The sequence below is a fragment of the Manis pentadactyla genome, chromosome 2 (genome assembly GCF_030020395.1).
Source record: "Manis pentadactyla isolate mManPen7 chromosome 2, mManPen7.hap1, whole genome shotgun sequence".
NCBI lineage: Eukaryota > Metazoa > Chordata > Mammalia > Pholidota > Manidae > Manis > Manis pentadactyla.
The window spans coordinates 42,110,195-42,129,171 of record NC_080020.1 but is presented as its reverse complement, the minus strand read 5'-3'; the positions used below and the strand labels follow the sequence as shown (position 1 = coordinate 42,129,171).

Sequence of the window (18,977 nt, the reverse complement as noted above, 5' to 3'; positions counted from 1 at the left end):
CAGGACAAGCTTGCTCCAGGGGCTGCTGCATCCCTTTCTGGCTGCTTCTTTACGGATTCCCCTTTCCTTTTCTGGCTGCAGAGCCCTGCAACTTTGGACTCATGGGAAAACCTGATCTACAGCTACTTTCCAAGAAAGGGTCTGGGAGGAAAATGAGCAAGACATTCAGAATTAGGAGAACTGGGCATCAAGCCCCGAGCTTCACTGCTTGACTTAGGGCAAGCTGCCCTCTAGCTCCTCGGTTTCTTCGTTGGTTAAATGGAATCCTCTGTTGTTAAGTCGGCAATGAATTCAGAGATATTTGTAACTCTTTGCAGGACAGACAGAATATGCCAGTGAGCCACCCAGGAGGGGAGCCACTGCTTTGTGATCTCTAAGGAAAAATGCCACTCATTCCAGAGCAGCTGGGTGTGGGATTGAGGGGGATATATTAGGAAAGCAACTGAAAGGTGGATTTCCAGTTTTGAATGTTATGCATGATCTATCTGATGAGCTTTGGACTGGGGGCAGCATATGGTTTTAGAGTCTCTGTAGTCACATTATAGGAAAGGTACTAATACTTAAAGCTGTCATTTAAATAAAGTGGCATTAAGGCACTTCTTATGCACTTTCTAGTCAAACCTCACAACAGGTCTGCGAGGTTTGTGTCTCTGTTCCCAGTTTGCAGATGAAAGAACACAGGCTTTGACAGGTTAGATTCTTTGCCCAAGGAGGCCGAGTCAGGCAGAAGTAGAGCCAGCACTGGCCAGGTTGGCCGGCCGCGAGGCCTCTGGCGCCAGCAGTGAAGGCTGCAGCGTAAGCTGCTGGCCTGTGGGGGACACAGGAGAGAGACCAGGGTCCACCTCTTCCAGCCTGCCTTCCCACATCCGTCCTTCAGTCTGGTGCTCTGGCAAGAGGAGGATGGATCCCGGGAGCTGGAGCCCTGAACACCCCAACCCCTACTCTGGGGCAGGGACTTCAGTGAGCCCAGTGACGTCCCAGGGTCTGTACACCAGTCAAGTTGCCACTGCTTTGTGATGATGCAGGGCTTCCTGGCCTGAGCCTCCCCTTCAGGTGGCTGGTTCTGCTCTGCTTGGAGGAATCACTCTCTGCCAGCCCTTGAGCTTCCCTCAAAATGGCACGCATTGGGCCCAGTGAGTGGTTCTCCAAGTGTCAGCATCATCTGGGCACTTGTTAGAAATGCACATCTTTGGGCTGCAAACCAGAGCTAGTGGATCAGAAACTGTGGGAGTGGCCTGGCGATCTGTGCATTACACCTTCCTGGCAATTCTGATGCCCACTGACCACTGAGAAACCCTGAGCTAAGCGTCACACATTTATCAACTCATCTGAGCCTCAAACAATCCTATGAGGTAGAAACTAGCATCAGACCCACCTCACAGGAGACAAAACTGAGCGTCAGAGATATAGAGCAACTTGGCTTACACTCACACTGTGAAACCATGAGGAGCCGGGACAAGATCTCACCCCAAAGCGTCTTCATCATCCTGCCAGGCTGTGTCCTCCCCCTACAATGAAAGGATGCCCTTGTGCTGTGGAAAAATGTGAAGAAAGACCACTCTGTTTTCCCTGCTGTGACCATGTGTGTTTAGGAGACACTCAAGCAGGTGGATCAGCCTTGTGTCCGAGGGGCACGGTGTGCTTGCAGTTTTGGAGATTAAGATGTGAAGGGGAAGAAGGCAAAGCAAATACTTGGGATAAACTGCCCTCTGCCCAGCATGGCACCTGAGACCTGCTCTGTCCAGGTGCAGCGCCCAGGCTCAGCGTCCTGCACCCTCCACACGGCACAGCCAGGCGCCTCCTCAGAGGCCCCCAAACACTCGCTGCTGCCCTGGCCTCTGTGCCTTTGCCATTTTCCCTGCCCATGAGGCCTTTCCCTCTCCCCTCACCCAAGTCCTCTGTAGCTGTCAAAATTCAAGTTGTACGTACTCTGCAAGTCTCTGGTGCCCCTCCTCTGGGCTGCCACAGCCCCTTGGTCTGACTTCGGTCATGGACACTAGTCATGGCTGGTTTTCCCACTGCCAGGCTGTGGATTCTTTGGGGGCAGAGCTGAGTCTCGTTGGCTCATGTGCCCTCGCACTGAGTAGAGGCTCAGTATGTGTTTGTTGAATGTGTAAATGATGTGGTGTGGAGGTGGGGGTTTTGTCCAGGAGTGGGGCTGGGGTTGGGGGAGGTGTTCGCTCTCTCACCATCCAGGGCAAGAGGTCTGAGTGGGGATGGGACTAGGGTGAAGTGAGTGAGGCTCCCCTGGGCCTGCAATTAAGGAAGACACTCCCTCTCAGGCACATGGGCACCTCAGTTCATCCCAGCCTGGGTCCTGGGTCTGAGGTAGATCTTGGCTCAAACCCGTAGTGCCAGGCACCCATTCTTTGGAGGGTGACTGGCCCCTTTGGGGGCAGCATGGCATGAAGAAAGGGTACTGGATTTAGTCAAGACACCAGGCCTCCAGGCCTCCAGGCCAGATCTGCCCTGCCCTGCTCCTGGGCCTTGAGGAGTTACTTTCTCTCTTTGTACCTGCTGGGGGCTCTATATTTTAGCTTCTCTGCATCTGACATTTCTGGACTCCCTGATTCCAAGAATGAAAGAGTACATCTCTAAGCGCATGTGGCCACAGAGTTCCAGGAAATGGGGTGGGCAGATCAGCCATGACACGCCCAGAGGTCAGGCAAAGGGAGGGTCTTCCCCTGGAAAGCTGTGGTCTTTGTTGCGAGTGGGGAGAGAGGCAAACCCTGGGCACGGAGTGGGCGGACAGAGACCTTGCAGTTTTCTTTGGATTCACATTTGGCCACACGGTTCTGGCCCCTCTCCAGTCCCCCAGAGCTCTTGGCTGAGAAGACAGAAAGTCAAAGAAAAGAGCACAGGCCTGGGCAGCTGCTCTTGCTGCGTTGCAGAGAATGCCTGGCTATTTAAAGCCCAACTGTTCCTCTTTTCCCAGCTTGCCCCCTGGCATTCCAGTGCATAAGCACTTTGTGGCATTCCCAATCCAAAACTGGGAGAAAAAAGCCAACGCCAATGCTGTTTTTTAGAATGTGGCAGAATTCATGTTTCTGAGGGACGGAGGGTGTTAAGCACTCATGGTCTGCCCTCCCCTGACTGTGGACTCAACACTCAGGTGCTGTGAGGGGCCCTCAAGAAGGGCTCTTGACCTGGGTTCTGAATCCAGGCTCGCCCGCGTTTCAGCTGTGGGACCTGGGTGAGCCACTTCACCGGCCTGGCCCTTAGTTTCAGTTTCTGTGTAAAGGACAAGAGGCTCTTAAGGCTCTTGTGAGCTATTGTCATGATTTACTTGTGGGTAAAGTCTTAGCATAGGCCAGTCCCCTGGCAAGTGCTCCATGAGTCAGGCCCTTGGCTTCACATCCTTTGACATCAGGCCAAGGGACATTCCCTGTTCTGGCACTGTCTAGACCCCTTAGGTAGTTCCTGGGAGATGTTCATGTCTGCATCAGATTTCTCAGCCTCAGCACTACTGACATTTTGGACTGGGTCATTCCTTGCTGTGGGGTCTGTCCTGCGCATGTAGGATATTCAGTAGCACCCCAGGCCCCTAACCACTACATGCCAGCAGCAGCTTCTGCCCTCTTCCCTGTTGTGACTCCTGCAATGTCTCCAGACGTGGCCACCTGGCCCCCGGAGAGCTGAGCTGCCTCTGGTGGAGCACCCCTGGTCCGGACTGAGGCGGGAGGGTTGTGGGAACAGAACTAATCATGGCATTAGGGCTATCGAATCTTTGTTCAGATGCTGGTCACAGAAACCAGGAGATACGCTCTGCAGTCTTTGCAGTTTCTCTGGCCAAGGCACAAATATAGGAAGCCAGCATAAGGATATAACTGTTACCTCTTTGACACCAGTTAAATCTGTGTTTTGATCCCTTAATTCCCTAAAATAAGCCTGTAGTGATTTCAATGAACATTTCTTGTAGATTATGCATTTTAACCACAATTTTATGATGAATATTTGATTTGTCATCTAATCAGGGAAAAAATATAATCCCTTAAGAGACACTTAATAACCACTTACACTACTGAAGACTTGATCAGAAGAGATGGAAGGTGCTACGTTATGTAAACTCGTGAACTTTAAACACCTTTTTGTTTTTTCCAACTTTATTTTTTTCAACAAATTCCATGGCCAAATAAAATTACTCTGAAAGGTTTTCAATAGGGACGTTTTATCTTTGAGGTGATTTTTCCTGAGGCCTCCTTGCAACAACACAAATCCTGTACTTGTTTGAACGTTCTTCAGGAACAGCTTCCAAATGTTGTTACTGTTTTAGAAGAATTGAGATGCTGGTAGTTAGAAAAGTGGTACGTCAAAGTGGTTAGCTGAAAGGTCTATTTTGAATATTACCTTCTTGAGCCTCTGTATTTTTATGAAATGGAAAAAGTATGATAAGTAAGATTCAAGGAACTTACGTTTCTAGTGTGAAGAAACAGACAACATATAAGAAAGATACAGATAGGATAACTTAGGAGTGTGATATGTGCTGTGAAGGAGACACCAAAAGGTGATGGTGGAGACAGAGGTGGACTTTACAGGTCAAGGCAGTCCTTGCTGGGGGCCAGACATTCGAGCCGAGAGTGACTACAAGGAGCCAGTTAGGCCAAATGCTCAGGTCAGAGCATTTCTGGACCAGCGAAGGCTGTAGGGTGGGACTAAGCTAAGCGTGTGTGAGGATGGGAAGGCTGGCCAGGTGGATGCCGCAGAACTGGGGAGACTGCTGGGGGCCAGAGAGAGAGAAGGTAGGGATGAGTTATAGAAGGCCCTGTAGGCCAAGGTGAAGCGTTGGATTTTGAGTCTAGCTACATGAGAAGCCCTTTGAGGGCATTGCATGATCTGACTTACAATCCAAAACTCTCTCTGGCTGCTGTGCAGAGGAACAGAGAGCATGGGGCACGAGCAGCCACAGAGACCGGCTGCTTGCCTATTCCCATTACCCAGGTGAATACAAAGCTCAGCACGGAGCTTGGTGCATGCAAGCTCTCAGAAATTTTACTTGTTATAGTTATTATATGCAGTGGAAAATGGATTCTTTTTTTTCTTAACCTCAATAGAGTAAAAGAAAACTGAACCTCAACCCAGAGTTTTCTCAACAGAAAATTTTCTAGTCAAATATGCCCAGGAAGTCAACTACCTTATTTCAAGTGGAAGAATCAGGGTAATTTCAGCCCTGTGTTGCCATGTGGCCCTCTAGGGTTTCAGCTGGGGCTAGTTCTGCTTCCCTCCCAAAGAGGAGAGACCCAGCACCTGGCCAGCTGGCAGTGGCCCCAAGGCCAAGGTTTCCTTCTAAGCCTTAGATATACTGCCGGCCTCTCAGGGAGCTAGCTGGGGACGCTGCTCATGGCTACATTTGCCACAAGGTCTTTGGACTGCAAGGGGAATCCTCATCCAACCCAATTAATGGAACAATGTTGCATTTTTAAGCTGCCCTCTACCCAACCAATCCATCAACATGATTTGCACACATTAATCAAGGCATTTACAATGGGTTCACCAAGCTTCATCTCTCACTGGATGAAGAGACACGACTATCTGGACTTGAGCACCACAGCTCTTCCAGAGTCCCTGAAGTCCTGAGCTTGGCTCGGCTAAATGCACAGACAAGGTGAGTTATTAATTAACAATTGAGATAAATGCTGCACTGGCATCCCTGAATCATGTCAAACCAATTTGGATGGTTATGGGATGGGGAGAGGGGGAGGAGGCAGTGAGTGAGGGGTGGGTTTTGTCTGTTCCAAGTGCTTTGGACAGACTCCAGTGTTATTTCTCCTCATTTAGACCTGGCTGGAGTGCCCAGAGCTCAGGCCAGCATCCACATCTCCTAACCTAAGGCAGCCTCCTTTGGAGAAAAACAAAGAAGCAAGCTTAACAGGTGGAGGAGGGCTGGGAAATAGTGTTCTGAGGAAGAGCCTGAGCGGAGTGCTTAACTTAGGGGAGAAATGTAGGAGCTGCTGGTGGGTGGAGAGCTCCCACTAGGGGATCCTGACCACACAGATCTGTAGCTTTGAGGATTCTCCAGAGAGACAGGCTGAAGAACCTGGGCTTTATATTGTGATGGGCTTTCTTTTCTGTCCTGGGGCCGACATCCACCCTCCATGACAGTCACTTCTCTGTGCTCCTACTGAAGGAAGGTCTCCCACCCCTTGAGCCCTCTCATGCTGTATGGTACTACTACTAACAACAACGTGTTTATACATCTTATCTTTCAGATGGATGTGAGCTCTTTGCAATGGGTGTCATATTTGTCTTAGTATTTCCAAAACCCTACTTCCAATGTCTAACATGGTAAAGCCTTGACCAATTGTTTGTTAAACCGTGAACCAAGAGCTAATGGATGCATGGATTCACACCTTAATGAAAGAGAGTTAAAGGCTTTTTAAATTTTGAAACAAACATTGGTCAACTCTCCAACCAGGAATGGAGAGCACTTCTAAAATATACTAATGTTGTTCATTCAGAAACTAAATATGGGTAAGTTCATGTTTTTTCAATTACTTATCTTGTTCTTCAAATAAAATTTCCCTCTTCGCTTCTGGGAATTCTAGGGTTAGGGGCTTGGGGCCTAGGCACTGTGACATTGGGCTGCATCAGCCCACTCATGGGAGACCATGAGTTCAACAAATTTTTCTCAAAATGTGTGAGAATCCCCTGGGGTGCTTAGTAAAAATGCAGACTCCCAGATTCCATAAGTGACTTAATAAATCAGAATTTAAAAGGTGGGGGCCTAGAAATATGAATTTCAAACAAGCTCACCAGTGCAGTCATACGACGATGAACTTTGATAAGCACTGGTTAGAAGTTCAATGGTTATGTGCTGTGGGAAAATTATTGGCTGGGCTCCATCTATGTCAATTCAGCATATATTCCAGAAAATAACAACATTAAAGGTAGGAATAGCCAACACATGAGGGTATCCTATGAGCCAGGTGCTTTGTAAAACTTATTACATACATTTTCTCCCTGAAATTTCACACCCACCAGTGGAGGCAGCATTATCATGCCTTTTTATTTATTTACTTATATTAAGGTATCATTGGTATATAATCTTATGCTCGGGTTTCACATGAGCAACATTGTGGTCGCTACATTCTCCCCTATTATCAAGTCCCCACCACATACCCCATTACAGTCACTGTCCATCAGCGTAGTAAGATGCTAAAGAGTCACTGCTTGTCTTCTCTGTGCTGTACTGCCTGCCCCATATCACGCCTATTTTACAGACAAGAAAACTGGGAGTTTGAGGAGTAAAGCTGCCTGCAGATCTGGGACACAAAGACGGACTCCTGAGCCCAGTCCCTTCACCATTATGATGTTACAGTGTCACCTACTCAGAAACCAGAGAAGTGACAGGAAATGGAGCAGAATGTCTAATTTCAGTGATATGTTGAAGCAGAACAGGGGGGAGCAAAGACAGCTCCTGAGTGTAGTAAGGAAGGGCGTGATGCAATGGCGATGCGTGGGTAAGTTCAGCTTAGGGGGGGCTTTATCCTGCTCTCTCTGACCTTCAGGCCTCTGCACACAGCCTGGAGAGGGAATCTGATAGGATCCAATGGACAGATGCCCAGGTGGCTTGAAATGATGGGAGATGGGCATTGTATAGACAGAGGGCTAGGGCTCCTGACTCTAAGTTCTGGGTGATAAAAGGGTGCAGGGAAAGAGTAAGAACTGATTTTCCAGGCCAGATGGACTAACAACGCCTTCCCACTTTGAGGTTCCCACTTTTAGAGGAAATCTACACCCTTTCTCCTACCTCTGGCTGTGATGAACTAAATCTCACACCTTTGGCTTGGTGGTGATAATTAAATATTATCCGCCTGTCACTTGATGCACATGTTGTGTGTATTCTCAGACTTTAATGAGTTGGTATTTGTCTTCTGTAAGCAAAAATATTTCTTTGAGTCTCTTCTTTCTCAAATTGGGGTGAGCAGTTCAAGTGAAGATCTCTCACTATTAAAAAGACAGTCTGCTTGCTGGCATGTCTGTCTGAACCATTCGTACTTCTTTTTAGAGCCAATAGCTGGTAAAGCCTGTCCCTTCAGAATCAGCCATTGTTTCCTTCCTGAGGTTTAGTTAGAGGCCCCATAGCTGGGGTGCTGGCAGACTTTGAAATGGATGGGAGGAAAGGGCAGGGAATCTGCATAAATCATTTTTGTGGGATATTCTAAGGCAGTTTTTTTCCAACAGGGTTTCTCATCTAAGCACTACAAAATAGAAGAAATGTTTCGGTTTAAGTGCTCTCAAGTCTTCCAAGGAAGGTAACTTAGCTGGTACCATTCTAGATGCACAGGAGAGAAGTTAATTCATTCCATATAATGGCTATTTTAGGACAGTGTTTCTCAAAGAGAATCTGCATCAGCACCATCTGGAAATTCATTAGAAATCAACATTCTTGCATGGCACCCCAGACTTAAGGAATCAGAAAGTCTGGGGTAGGGCTTAGCAATCGGTTTAATCAAACCTTCCAGGAACTTTTGCTGTAAGCTAAAGTTTCAGCACTCTAGTGGCTGGAAAGCACAAGAGCTTCATTCTCTCACAGAGGAACCCAGGTTGAAAAAGGCTGCTAAGAGCTTCAAATACCTGTATTTGTATCTATATCTGTTTCAGTTTAAAATAAACATATCACTTTAAACTGAGTTTTTTAAATTTTATGTAAAGTGTTCCTAGATGGAAAAGTGATTTGCCTCATCCAGCTGACTTTGGAAGAGCATTCTATTTTCTCCATTCATGAGGTTTACAACCAAGTTCATTGCAGCTGCTCCCCTGGCCTGCATTCACTGCTGTGCCTGGGTGCCTTATCCTACTTACCACCAGGTTTTAAAACCCACATGGACCTTCCTGAAAACTCTCAAAGCAGGGCTGAGCCTGAGACTTAACTCCCACCTCCACTCAAAACAGGCAAAAAAGTGATAAAATTAGTGTGCTGCAAGACTGGATCTGGAGTTGATGAGGAGCAGCTTTAATATGTATCAATAAACAGCAAAGTGCTCAGCACACCTCCTAGGGAAGTAATTAACCATAAAAAGGATACTGTGCACTGTGGAATCTCCTCCAAAAAAGGAACTCAGTTAATTGTGAATTGCTTACGCCAGGTGAGAGGGAATCCCTGTCTACCTCTCTCAACTGACATAAGCATCTCTGAATTAACTGGGAGTTTCTTTTTATAAACACTATGCAGAACCTTTTTTTCCTGGTTGTTAATTACTTCCTTGGGAGGTTTGCTTTAATAGTTCCCATAACAAGGCCATTATTGTCTTTAGCATAATCACTGCCTCATTTGCTTCTGTGCCCTGCCTTCCTGACGCTCTGTCACTGCTGCCTGGAGGGACCCTGAGCTGCACCGTTGGGCAGTCCCCAGGCCCAGCATGGCAGCGCCTTCAGAGCCTCCTCCAGCCCCACCACTTCAGCAAATTGGTTTTCTTCTTTCTCCAGGGCTCCTGGAGAGCGATGTGGGTGGCACGGGGCACGATGGGGAGACTGAGCTCCCCTCCCCTTGTGCAGCATCCAGCCATGTGCTAGGCTTTGAGCTGCTGACGCCCACAAGGGAGGGAGACAGGCAGGAGCTCCTTTCTGGAAGAGGAAGGAGCTGATTTGTAAGCAACTGTTTTGCTCTGTGAAATCACCAGGGACCAAAAGCAAAAATATTGAATCTTACTATGAAAAGTAGTGCGATTTTGACTGTCTCTCTTGGGGAAAAAATGCCTGTATATATGTTATGCTTTACTGCTTTCAAAAATGAATTAAAAGTGGCTTCTATTTGGGCTCTGTTACAGGAAGGTAAATGACTGAATGAGAGCTCTGTAAACTACCTCAGGAGTATAAACTTTTTTGATTGCTGTACTCCTAGCAGTATATGTACATTTGTTCATACACAGTATAAACATGTACAGCTGTAGTAATTATGAAAATTATAAGATTTCTATTAAGAAGAGGAAAAATAAAGGTAGAACATCTGATTATTCATCCATTACCCTGATGGACTGCACCCCACTCTGGACACCAATGACGCTGACTCCTTGGGGCCGTGAGGGCATAGATTGATGTTTCCAGAGCACATGACGGACACACTGGAGGACTATACATATTTTTGTTAAGTCAAATAGTTGAATGCATGGATCCTCTTATACCCTGAGGGATTTCTGACCAGTTAGTCATTTTGAAAATAATTCCAGTTGGAAAATAATTCTTTGGAAATCAGGCTGCCATATGCTACTGCAATTGGCTGCCCATTTAGCTCCAGAATCTCAGCACCCCATCAGGGAATTATACAGGAAAATTCAGTTCAGAGGTTTATAAGAGGGGTTGGCAAACTTTTTGCTGTTAAGGGCCAGAGAGTACATACTTCAGGCTTTGTCATCCTCATGGTCTCTGTCCAAGTACTCAACACCGCTCTGAGAGTGAATACAGCTCTGGACCAAACATAAACCAACAGGAATGGCTGTGTTCCAATAAAACATTATATATGGACACTGAAATTTGAATTCTGTGCAGCTTTCAGGTGTCATGAAATACTACTCTTTTAGATCCCCCCACCCAACCATTTTTTATATTAAGAATGTAAAAACCAATTTTTAGCTCACTGGCCCATATAAAAACAGGCACTGACAGCTCATACAAAAACAGCAGCCCCCAGAGTGTAGTTGGCCAACAATTGGTTGAATGTGGACTTTGGAGCCAGAGCTGAATTTGGGTCCAACTTTACTACTGATGGTGGAATTATCTTAAAAAGTTACTGAACAGCTCTCTAGGCCTCAGTCTAATTTGTGAAATAACACCTCAAAGGGCTGTAAGGATGAAGGGATGCATTGCCTGTGACATCTTAGTGCCAGTGGGAGGCACACACTGTCATCATCATCACAGATTTGTCTGTAACTCCCCGTCCAGAAGGGTTGAGCAGGAATGGTTACCCGGCGGCCCAGCCAGGGCCCTGCCACCTTTCTGTGGCAATGTGCACTTGAGAATTCAAAGCTAGCATCAAACCCCAGGGCCTCCAGCTAGTGTCTCCAGGAGCCCCCATTAGTCCAGTGATGCCTGCTCCTTGCTGCATTTACTTCAAAGGAAATGCTATGACAACATTTGACAATAGTATAGGGGAGGTCTTTCAGGAACAATGACTTATGACAAAAGTATACACAATGCTCTGTTATTGAGGGGCTGGGAATTGGAAGATGCTTGCTTACCTCCTTCATTATCCTTGTTATCAGCACAGGAGGTTTCCATGGCAACGTTGCATCCGGGCCCTCTCCAGCCGGTCTGGCAGACACACTGCCAGCTGTTCTGACCTAGTGTGCATCTCCCATTGCCATTGCACAAATCAGGGCAGCCATCTGGTTGGAGAAATGGAGAGGATGAGAAGGAGGGACATGAGGCCACACTGGGGCAGCAGGGGAGCCATGCAAAGGGGAACAAGGTCGCAGGGCAGCCGCTGGGCCAGCCTCAGAGTGAGGCCCGTGCCTGCCTTCAAAAGAGTTGGGGAAGCAGGCAATGCATGCAGTTGCAAGACATAGTGGGGTCCCAGATGCAGGGGATCCCCAATGTCACTGACCTGTATGAAGGGGTCTGAGGCAACCTTCCCAAAGTGGGAAATATTCCAGAAAGCTAAACCAGCTATGAGCTTACAAGACTAGCTAGGCTGTTACTTCCAGCTAGTGGCTCAGGATTGACGCTACCTCAAAAAAAAAAAAAAAATCTTTCCTTTCTTTTTTTAGAAGTGCCTTCTGCAGAAGAGAGAAAATTCCCTATCAACCCAGGATGGAGGCAAAGTGCCCTCCATCTTTCAGAATTTTAAGGACGTATTTACATATGATTATCATGAGCTTCTTATGACCAAGAACTGGATGGTTCTGCTGGGCTATTTTCATATTTTTGTAATATTTAGTTTTAAGGGGCACTTAAAAATGTCAGCTGTTTATCACTCAACCTATTTATGGCATGACTTAAAAACACTGCAGAATCTGAAGGCTGTGGAAGGAGTAGGTGCTAAGTGCCGTGAATTGGGAAGAGATAGAGGAATGTATATGTGCATGTGGGAGTCAGTGGGGTTTGAGTGTTTCTTTTTTTGTGATAACCTTTCCTTTCTTTCCTCTTTTTTGGGGTGGGGGAATATGACATCAGCAGCCTACCTAATTCTGTAATTGCCCCAGCACCCCACACAATCGCAGCTACCACTTTCCTGAGCTGGGGCAAAGGGGTCTGGGCGAGGAAAGATAAGAAACGGTCAGGCGCTCAAGGGAGATGGGCTGGGTCTCCCTAGCAGAGCTTCCATCACCCTTTATAAGACTGATGCAGAGAGAAGCACAGAACTGGTAGGATGTGGCTGCACTCACAAAACCCACTTGCTGGCAAGAATTCCTAGATATGTTTCCTTTTTTTTTTTTTTGCTTTAACAGCTTTATTGAGCCATTTTTTACATACTGTAAAATTAACCTTATTTAAGTGTATGAGGCAATGACTTCTAGGAAATTTGCCGAGTTGTATAATCCAGGTATGTTTTCTTACTTCATTTTAATACACCCTAAATGACCATTAATTTAATTCTCACCAGAAAGTAACTTCCCTGAGTATCTATTTCTACCTCTGCCACCACCTCTATCTCCATCTCTTTCTATACCTATTTTTAAACAAAGAAATTGCCAAGTGCATTGGGCAATGGTGGAGGGATGAAGAGTTTTGTAATGATGGAGGTAATTTATTTGAAATCTTTCTGGCCCAAATCTTCTGAATCAAAAGCATGCGTCTCCCCTGCTGTGCTTTCTGGGGTTCCAAAGGCCTTCACTTCTTGTCTTCCCCCTCTCCTCTCGAGTACCTCTTATGAGAATGCCAATAAACCTCATTTGTACATGTGGCAGTGGTGTGAATTTCTAAGGACTCCTAAGAAGAAAGGACTAGAGGGCCTGGAATTGAGTTGCAATTTACTTCTTTGAGTTTCACTTCTGAATGCTTGTCCCCCATACTTTTGAGAACGTGGTATAGGTTCGGACCTGAGGGAACAGGGTAAGCAAGAGAAGGAAAGTTCTATGTGGGGAAGTCTCTGTAAGGAGGTCTTGACAAGAAGTGAGGAGAATGTTACCCAGAAACTTGTTTTCTTTTGCTGCATAGCACAGCATGGCATTAAATCCAGGATGCCAATGAAGCACCAGTGTCTGCATGCCTCAGAGAAGACTGGCTGGTCTCCACACCTGTCCTCACAACGCCCAGATTCACATTTCAGTTACCAAGGAGTTAACCATGGCCTGGCCTGGAAAAAACCCCTGGCCAGCAACAAACCCCTATTCATGTTGTGAGAGAGTACTGGGAGGGGACGCCATCCCCAGTTTTAGAGAACTGTTACAAGCATTCTGCAGGAGCGAAATGGAACTCAGTAGGGAAAGCCCAAGGACGTTTCACAGGTTCTCAAGGAAAGGGGTATCTTCAACCTCTAGCCACATCCAGCTTTATAATTTCTACCAGTAGGGTTTTGGGGAATGGATCATAGAGAAAATACTAAATGACAGACCAACCAGCATTTGTTCAGCACGACATCTATTATATGAGCTTTGTTATTTAGCTACTTTGAGGTCTCGTGTCTGACTAAAATGATGCCCAAAGTCTTAACAGAAGCCTCATTGTGTAGGAAACCCATGTCTGCTAAAGAAAATTTAAATTTGCAAGGAACACTAGCACGTCAGTCAGAGATACGCACTTAAAATATGGATGTCCCTAGACTGAAAGAGATTCTTTTCCCCCTTCACTTTCTCTCTTGATCCCTCCCCACACCCGACCCCCGACCAACTGAAGTGAGATAAACAGACCACAGTAGCGGTTTTCTCCGCATTATATAAGGAAGATGAAAACACAAACAGTAGGAAGCTGGCAAATCTCTGAGAAGTTTTCAAGGTAGCTAGGAATTAATGGATAGGACTTTGCTTTTAGCTTGAAGAGGAAGAAAGCAGCCTTGGTAGGTGCGTGGTGTTGCTAGGCAACCCCAGGCTACCCCCAGCACAAGTTCATTCTGCTGGTGGCCTTCCGAGGAGGTGATTCATAGTGTTTGTAAAGTGTAAAGCCAGCTTCTACTTAAGGAAAAACAAAACGTGGGAAGCAATTAGTCTGGAGGGCAAATGGGTATCAGGTGGTGGCTTTCTCTGGAGAGTATCCTATAACTGGAGGTGGATTGGGCTTATGGGCTTGCATTTAGGAATTCAAGAGGTCTCCTGTATGGAGTCTTCTGGATTTCAGGCTAGCTTTGCTGACTTCTTTGGGTGTCCTCATCTGAGACCACCAATATAGAATGTGGTAAGGCACAGCTTATGGTTCTTCATGTAACCAGACAGCTGGCTGTCTGGAGACTTCAGGTTCTATCATGATCCTAGACCAGTGATTCTCAACTGAGGCACTTTTGTCCCCTTCCCTTCCTCCTGGGGACATTTGGCCATGTCTGGAGGCATTTGTGATTATTACAACTTGGGAGGGTGCTACTGACATCTAGTGCGAAGAGGCAGGGGGTGCTGCTCAACACCCTACAATGTATGGGACAGCCCCCGCCTCCAATAAGCAGCCGGTGATCCAGTCCCACATGTCAATGTGCCAAGACAGAAACCCTGCCTCGGACCTACAGCTGCATGAGACCTGAGACTTCGTTGTTTGCTACTGGATCCCAGAGCCTGGCCTAGTGTCAGGCACATAGTAGGTTCTTGAATGAATGGAAAACCATTATGTGGTGCTCTATCATTTAAGCCTGGCCCTTATCTATAGACTCCTCCAAGAGTCATGAGAAGATAGTGGGGACTCCTTTTCAAATATCAAAAATTCTCTTCCTAGGGAGAGCATTCAGGGGCATCAGTTGTATCTTGGGCTGGTTCTATCAGACTTCCAGTGCTTTTGGCAGAGTGGAAATGGAACAGTTTCTTTATAAGACATTTCTAGGCATAGAATTCCAACCACTAAAAAAAAGTATCCATTGAGGTAGTTACCAGGTAGGCAGGATTTTACTTCGTAAAAATTAGTATGATTTAAAAAAATAAACCACAAGCACACCCTTATATTCAAATGACTCCTGAGTCTTCATCTCCAGTTCTCTGAACTCTAGAAATAGACTCCAACTTGCATGTCAAGGTCTCCATCTGTTCACTAACATATCTCAAATTCAAACGGGATTCAACCTCTTTACTCCCTCTCACCAAAAACGCTGATCCCTTATCAGTGAATGGCACCTCCATGTACCTCACTGTCCACCACTGAAACTTCGGAGTGGTTCTTAATTTTCCTCCCCCTCCCACCACCTATCTCATCTCTTGTATCTAGTCAACAGCTAAGTCTCTTAACTACAAGAAGTCCTGTCTGTTCCTCCTCCTAAATATCTTCGTAATCTGTCCTCCACTCCCACTATCACCACATTAACCCAAGCCATCCTCATCTTTGGTGTGGATTCTGGTCAAAGCCAACTAACTGGTCTCCCTGCCTCCAGTCTTGCAACATCATCCTTTTCTCTCTGTTCATGAAAACATGTCTATAGCTTTCCATTGACTCCAGGGTAGTCTGAAGTCCTAAACTGGTTTACGAATCTTATATGAATTGGCTCTCATCACGTCAGCCTACCTCAATACACTTCAGGCTTTGTTTGAACCAAAGCCATTCAGCCTTTCCTTTTCCCTTTCCTCATTTGCCCAACTTCAATTGCCCCCCTTCAGAAGTCATCCCAAGGAGGCCTCTTCAAAGCTCCCCAATCCAGGCTAAATGCAGTCATGGTGCCTTATCCTACATTCTCCTCCCTCTCCACCACACTGTATCACAGCCATCTGCCATCTCCCTGCTGCTTGCTAGCCCATGTAGCAGCCCTTCCTTAAGACATTTTACTGTCACCTGCTTGAAAACTGTTGTAACAAATGTGCATATCATCATTAACTACAAGTTGAATGGTGCCCCTAGAATTGTGCAGTGCAGAACTGAACAGCAGCCCTGGGCACTCCAGTTCTGAAGTAAACCTGTCAGGGCAGGGCCCACATCTATCTTGGTTTACTCGTGGATTGCCAGTACTCAGGAAATAGGGAAATGAATGCATGAGTGACTTCTGACTGAAATCAGCATCTCTAATGCCTTTGGCAGAGTGGAAATGGAATGGTTTCCAAGGCTTTTCTACATGTAAAATTCTAAACACTTAAAGAAAAAAAATCTGTCAACACAGTAACCAGGTAGGCAGGCTTTTGGCCTTAACAAAAATTAGGCATGAACAAAATAATGCCTACAGCACAGTAAAAAGGGAACATAAATGCACTCAAAGAAAGCTGTAATTACCATAAAAGGCTTTTCTAAAAAAGCATCAAGGAATGTTCTGCCATGTGTAGCAATTCAGAGGTAGAAATAAGTGGCTAATATTGTATAAGGGGTGTGGAAAGTGAAGTAGGACTTTAACATTCAATATCAAGCACACCTAAGAAAAGCAGAGAGGACAACACCCTACTCAGATGGAAACGCAAATGGAATCACAAAACAGGCTGCAGGTAAATGTAGGCAGATGTCAAGGAAGGCTGGAGAGGTGAGATGTTCTGCTTGCTTTAAGAGATCACTAGGAGAGCTACTGAGTCCTGGATGAAATCCTTGTGGAAACTCTCTTCTGAACCAAGGGGTAAACCTTAAACTGGTTTGGAGTCAGAGTTCTGGGATTAAAACCTAGATTTGCTTCTTGAAGTCTGTGTGGCCTTGACCTGGTAGATTCACCTTTGACCTTGCTTGTAAAACTATATAGCTTACTAATTAATCTTATTTATTGTCCTTCTCAAAGACTACAATCTGCACTTTTGAAGGCTGGGGATTTCTGTCTCTTGTTCACTGTGATAGCCTCAGGGTCTAGGAAAAAAATGGTGCATGACAGACAATAAATGTTTGTTGAATGAATAACTTAACAGGAATGATGATGATAATTTATACGGATGCCAGAGTGAATAAATTAAATGATAAAGGCAAAGATTTTAGCAGAGAGCTTGGCACATTTATAGTAACACTTGTTTGCATTGATAACAGTTGTTACTATTACAAATATTGTAATTAGCGGTAGGCTTTTCTTTGGGACATAGTTTGAAGTGCAGGCCATTTCTCTTTGCCTCATCTCCAGATCAGGAACAAAACAAAAGCTTATTCTATTTCAAATTAAAAAATGCAGGTTTCTTGAGTGTCCTCAGTGTGTGATGGCATCCCATTCTAAGAAACCCATGCTCCCCCTATGACCACCACTTGGGAATCTAGGAATGCTACATTGGTCCATCTGTGAGGAGAAAACCTATGAAGCTAAGGGCAGTTCTGAGGGGCAGGAGAGTTGAAGCTGGAATAAATGGCGGCTTCTCTTGGGCAGAATTGTACTTTCGCCTTTTAACTTAATTAGGGAATTCCCCACTTTCCCAACTCTTTTAAGTATCATTGTTTTCTGAGAGCTGTGGAATTAAAGAGCAGACGCACACTGGAAATATGTAATAGAGTCTGCCACTGCATTCCAGAACTCTTTAGAATCAGAAACAGCTGAGGTGTTGGGAACTGGGAATCACTAGGGGATCGGTGGCCATTTATAACTAAACAGCAGTGGCAAACGCTCAGAAAATTAATCTGGTGCTTCAAGACACCCTGGGGAAAACTCCAACTGATTTTAGAAGACCAGCTGCCAAAGAAGCATTCTGGTACCTGGGAAATGGCAGGGCTTGTCCCTCCTGCTCATCCATGTGAACATGAGGGAGCTGTGCAAGGGCTCTGCTTCCAGGCACAAACTGGCAGGGACGCTCAGCCATGAACCTGGGCTGGAACAGCTGCCTCTACTTTGTTAGTGATGACACGGAAAATCCAGAGGCAGATGGTTTCCTTTGTTTCAACAGCGTCTTTAAGGGTTTGCGTGGGGGCTAGCATGGGGAAACCTGGGGTGGGGAGGGCTGAGAAGGCCAGTGATCCTTTCTATGGTCTACTGCTTGTCTTTTGCTCATAAGGCAGAAATCACACCCCCTCCACCCCAGCAGCTACAGAAACAGCAGAGCCTCCGTGAGGTGATATAAATTTGGATCCAGCTGTCTGTGCTGCACAGCTCCTGGTTGCACCTGGATTCTCGCTGATCAGCAGCATTTCTATCTGCCTGGGAGAAGGAAGGCAGCAGCTTAGCCTTGGCCTGAAAAAATGGTGAACTTGAAAAATAAAAACAACCCTTCCACATTCTACAGAAAAGGAGAAAGGAAGGCATATTTTCACTGTTTTAATGCTTCAAGCTCCAATCACTACTTCTTTTTGATTTTTAAAGCAGAAGATCATGGAGGGAGGAATCTGAGAGTTTATGCAACAACTGGGAATACCTCTGCTTGGGAGGGAAACCCCGTGTCAGTTACTTAAGCAATCCAAGAGTAAATCATATTCACCAGTAGCACCAGGGTTTGGGGTTTGACATAAGCTTGTGCTTTCCTTTTGGGGAGGCTTTCTTCACCCGCAGAACATCAGCTTTCCTTTTCCACTTTACCTGATCAAAGGAGGATGTAGTGGGCTAGTGATGGGTGAATATCACCTGTGGCTAAGGCACACACCAGCTGGTGCCACCTCCTGCTGAAAATGTACCAGGGGTTTCTCTCATTGTTTTGGATCGGGGCAGTGCTTCTCAAAGTGTGGGACCAGCAGCAGCTTTACCTGGGAACTTGCTAGAAATGTGCATTCTTGGGCTCCATCCCTGTCCTACTGAATCAGAACCTCTGGGGGATGGGGCTGGGAAATCTACATTTTTAACAAGCCCTTGGGGGATTCTGATGTCTGCTTTGTGTGAGAACCACTGCTTTAGGATTCAGTCCTAAAGCCCTGAAAGGGTCTTGGAGGCCCTGCATTACCTGGCCCTGCCCAGTGCAGTCTACTGGTCTCCTGGCACTTCGGCCCTGCTCTCTGAGCTCAAGCCACACTGCCCCACTATGTCCTAGAACACAGCCCGGATCCTCTTTTTGGGCTCGTGCAGACACCTCTCCCTAAACTACGCTCCCCATACTCTGGATAAGTCC

The 18,977-nt window shown here is 46.2% G+C and overlaps 1 protein-coding gene across 12 annotated transcripts in view; it reads right to left on the bottom strand.

Annotated features, from left to right (window-relative positions):
* Window positions 1-18,977, bottom strand: part of TENM2 (teneurin transmembrane protein 2) — a 1,165,071-nt gene that overhangs the window by 93,180 nt on the left and 1,052,914 nt on the right. For all 12 annotated transcript variants that reach the window (XM_057491503.1, XM_036884772.2, XM_036884776.2 and 9 more), the window contains one exon: window positions 11,175-11,321. In XM_057491503.1, coding sequence (XP_057347486.1) covers window positions 11,175-11,321 — 147 coding nt within the window. The remainder of the gene's footprint in view (window positions 1-11,174; window positions 11,322-18,977) is intronic.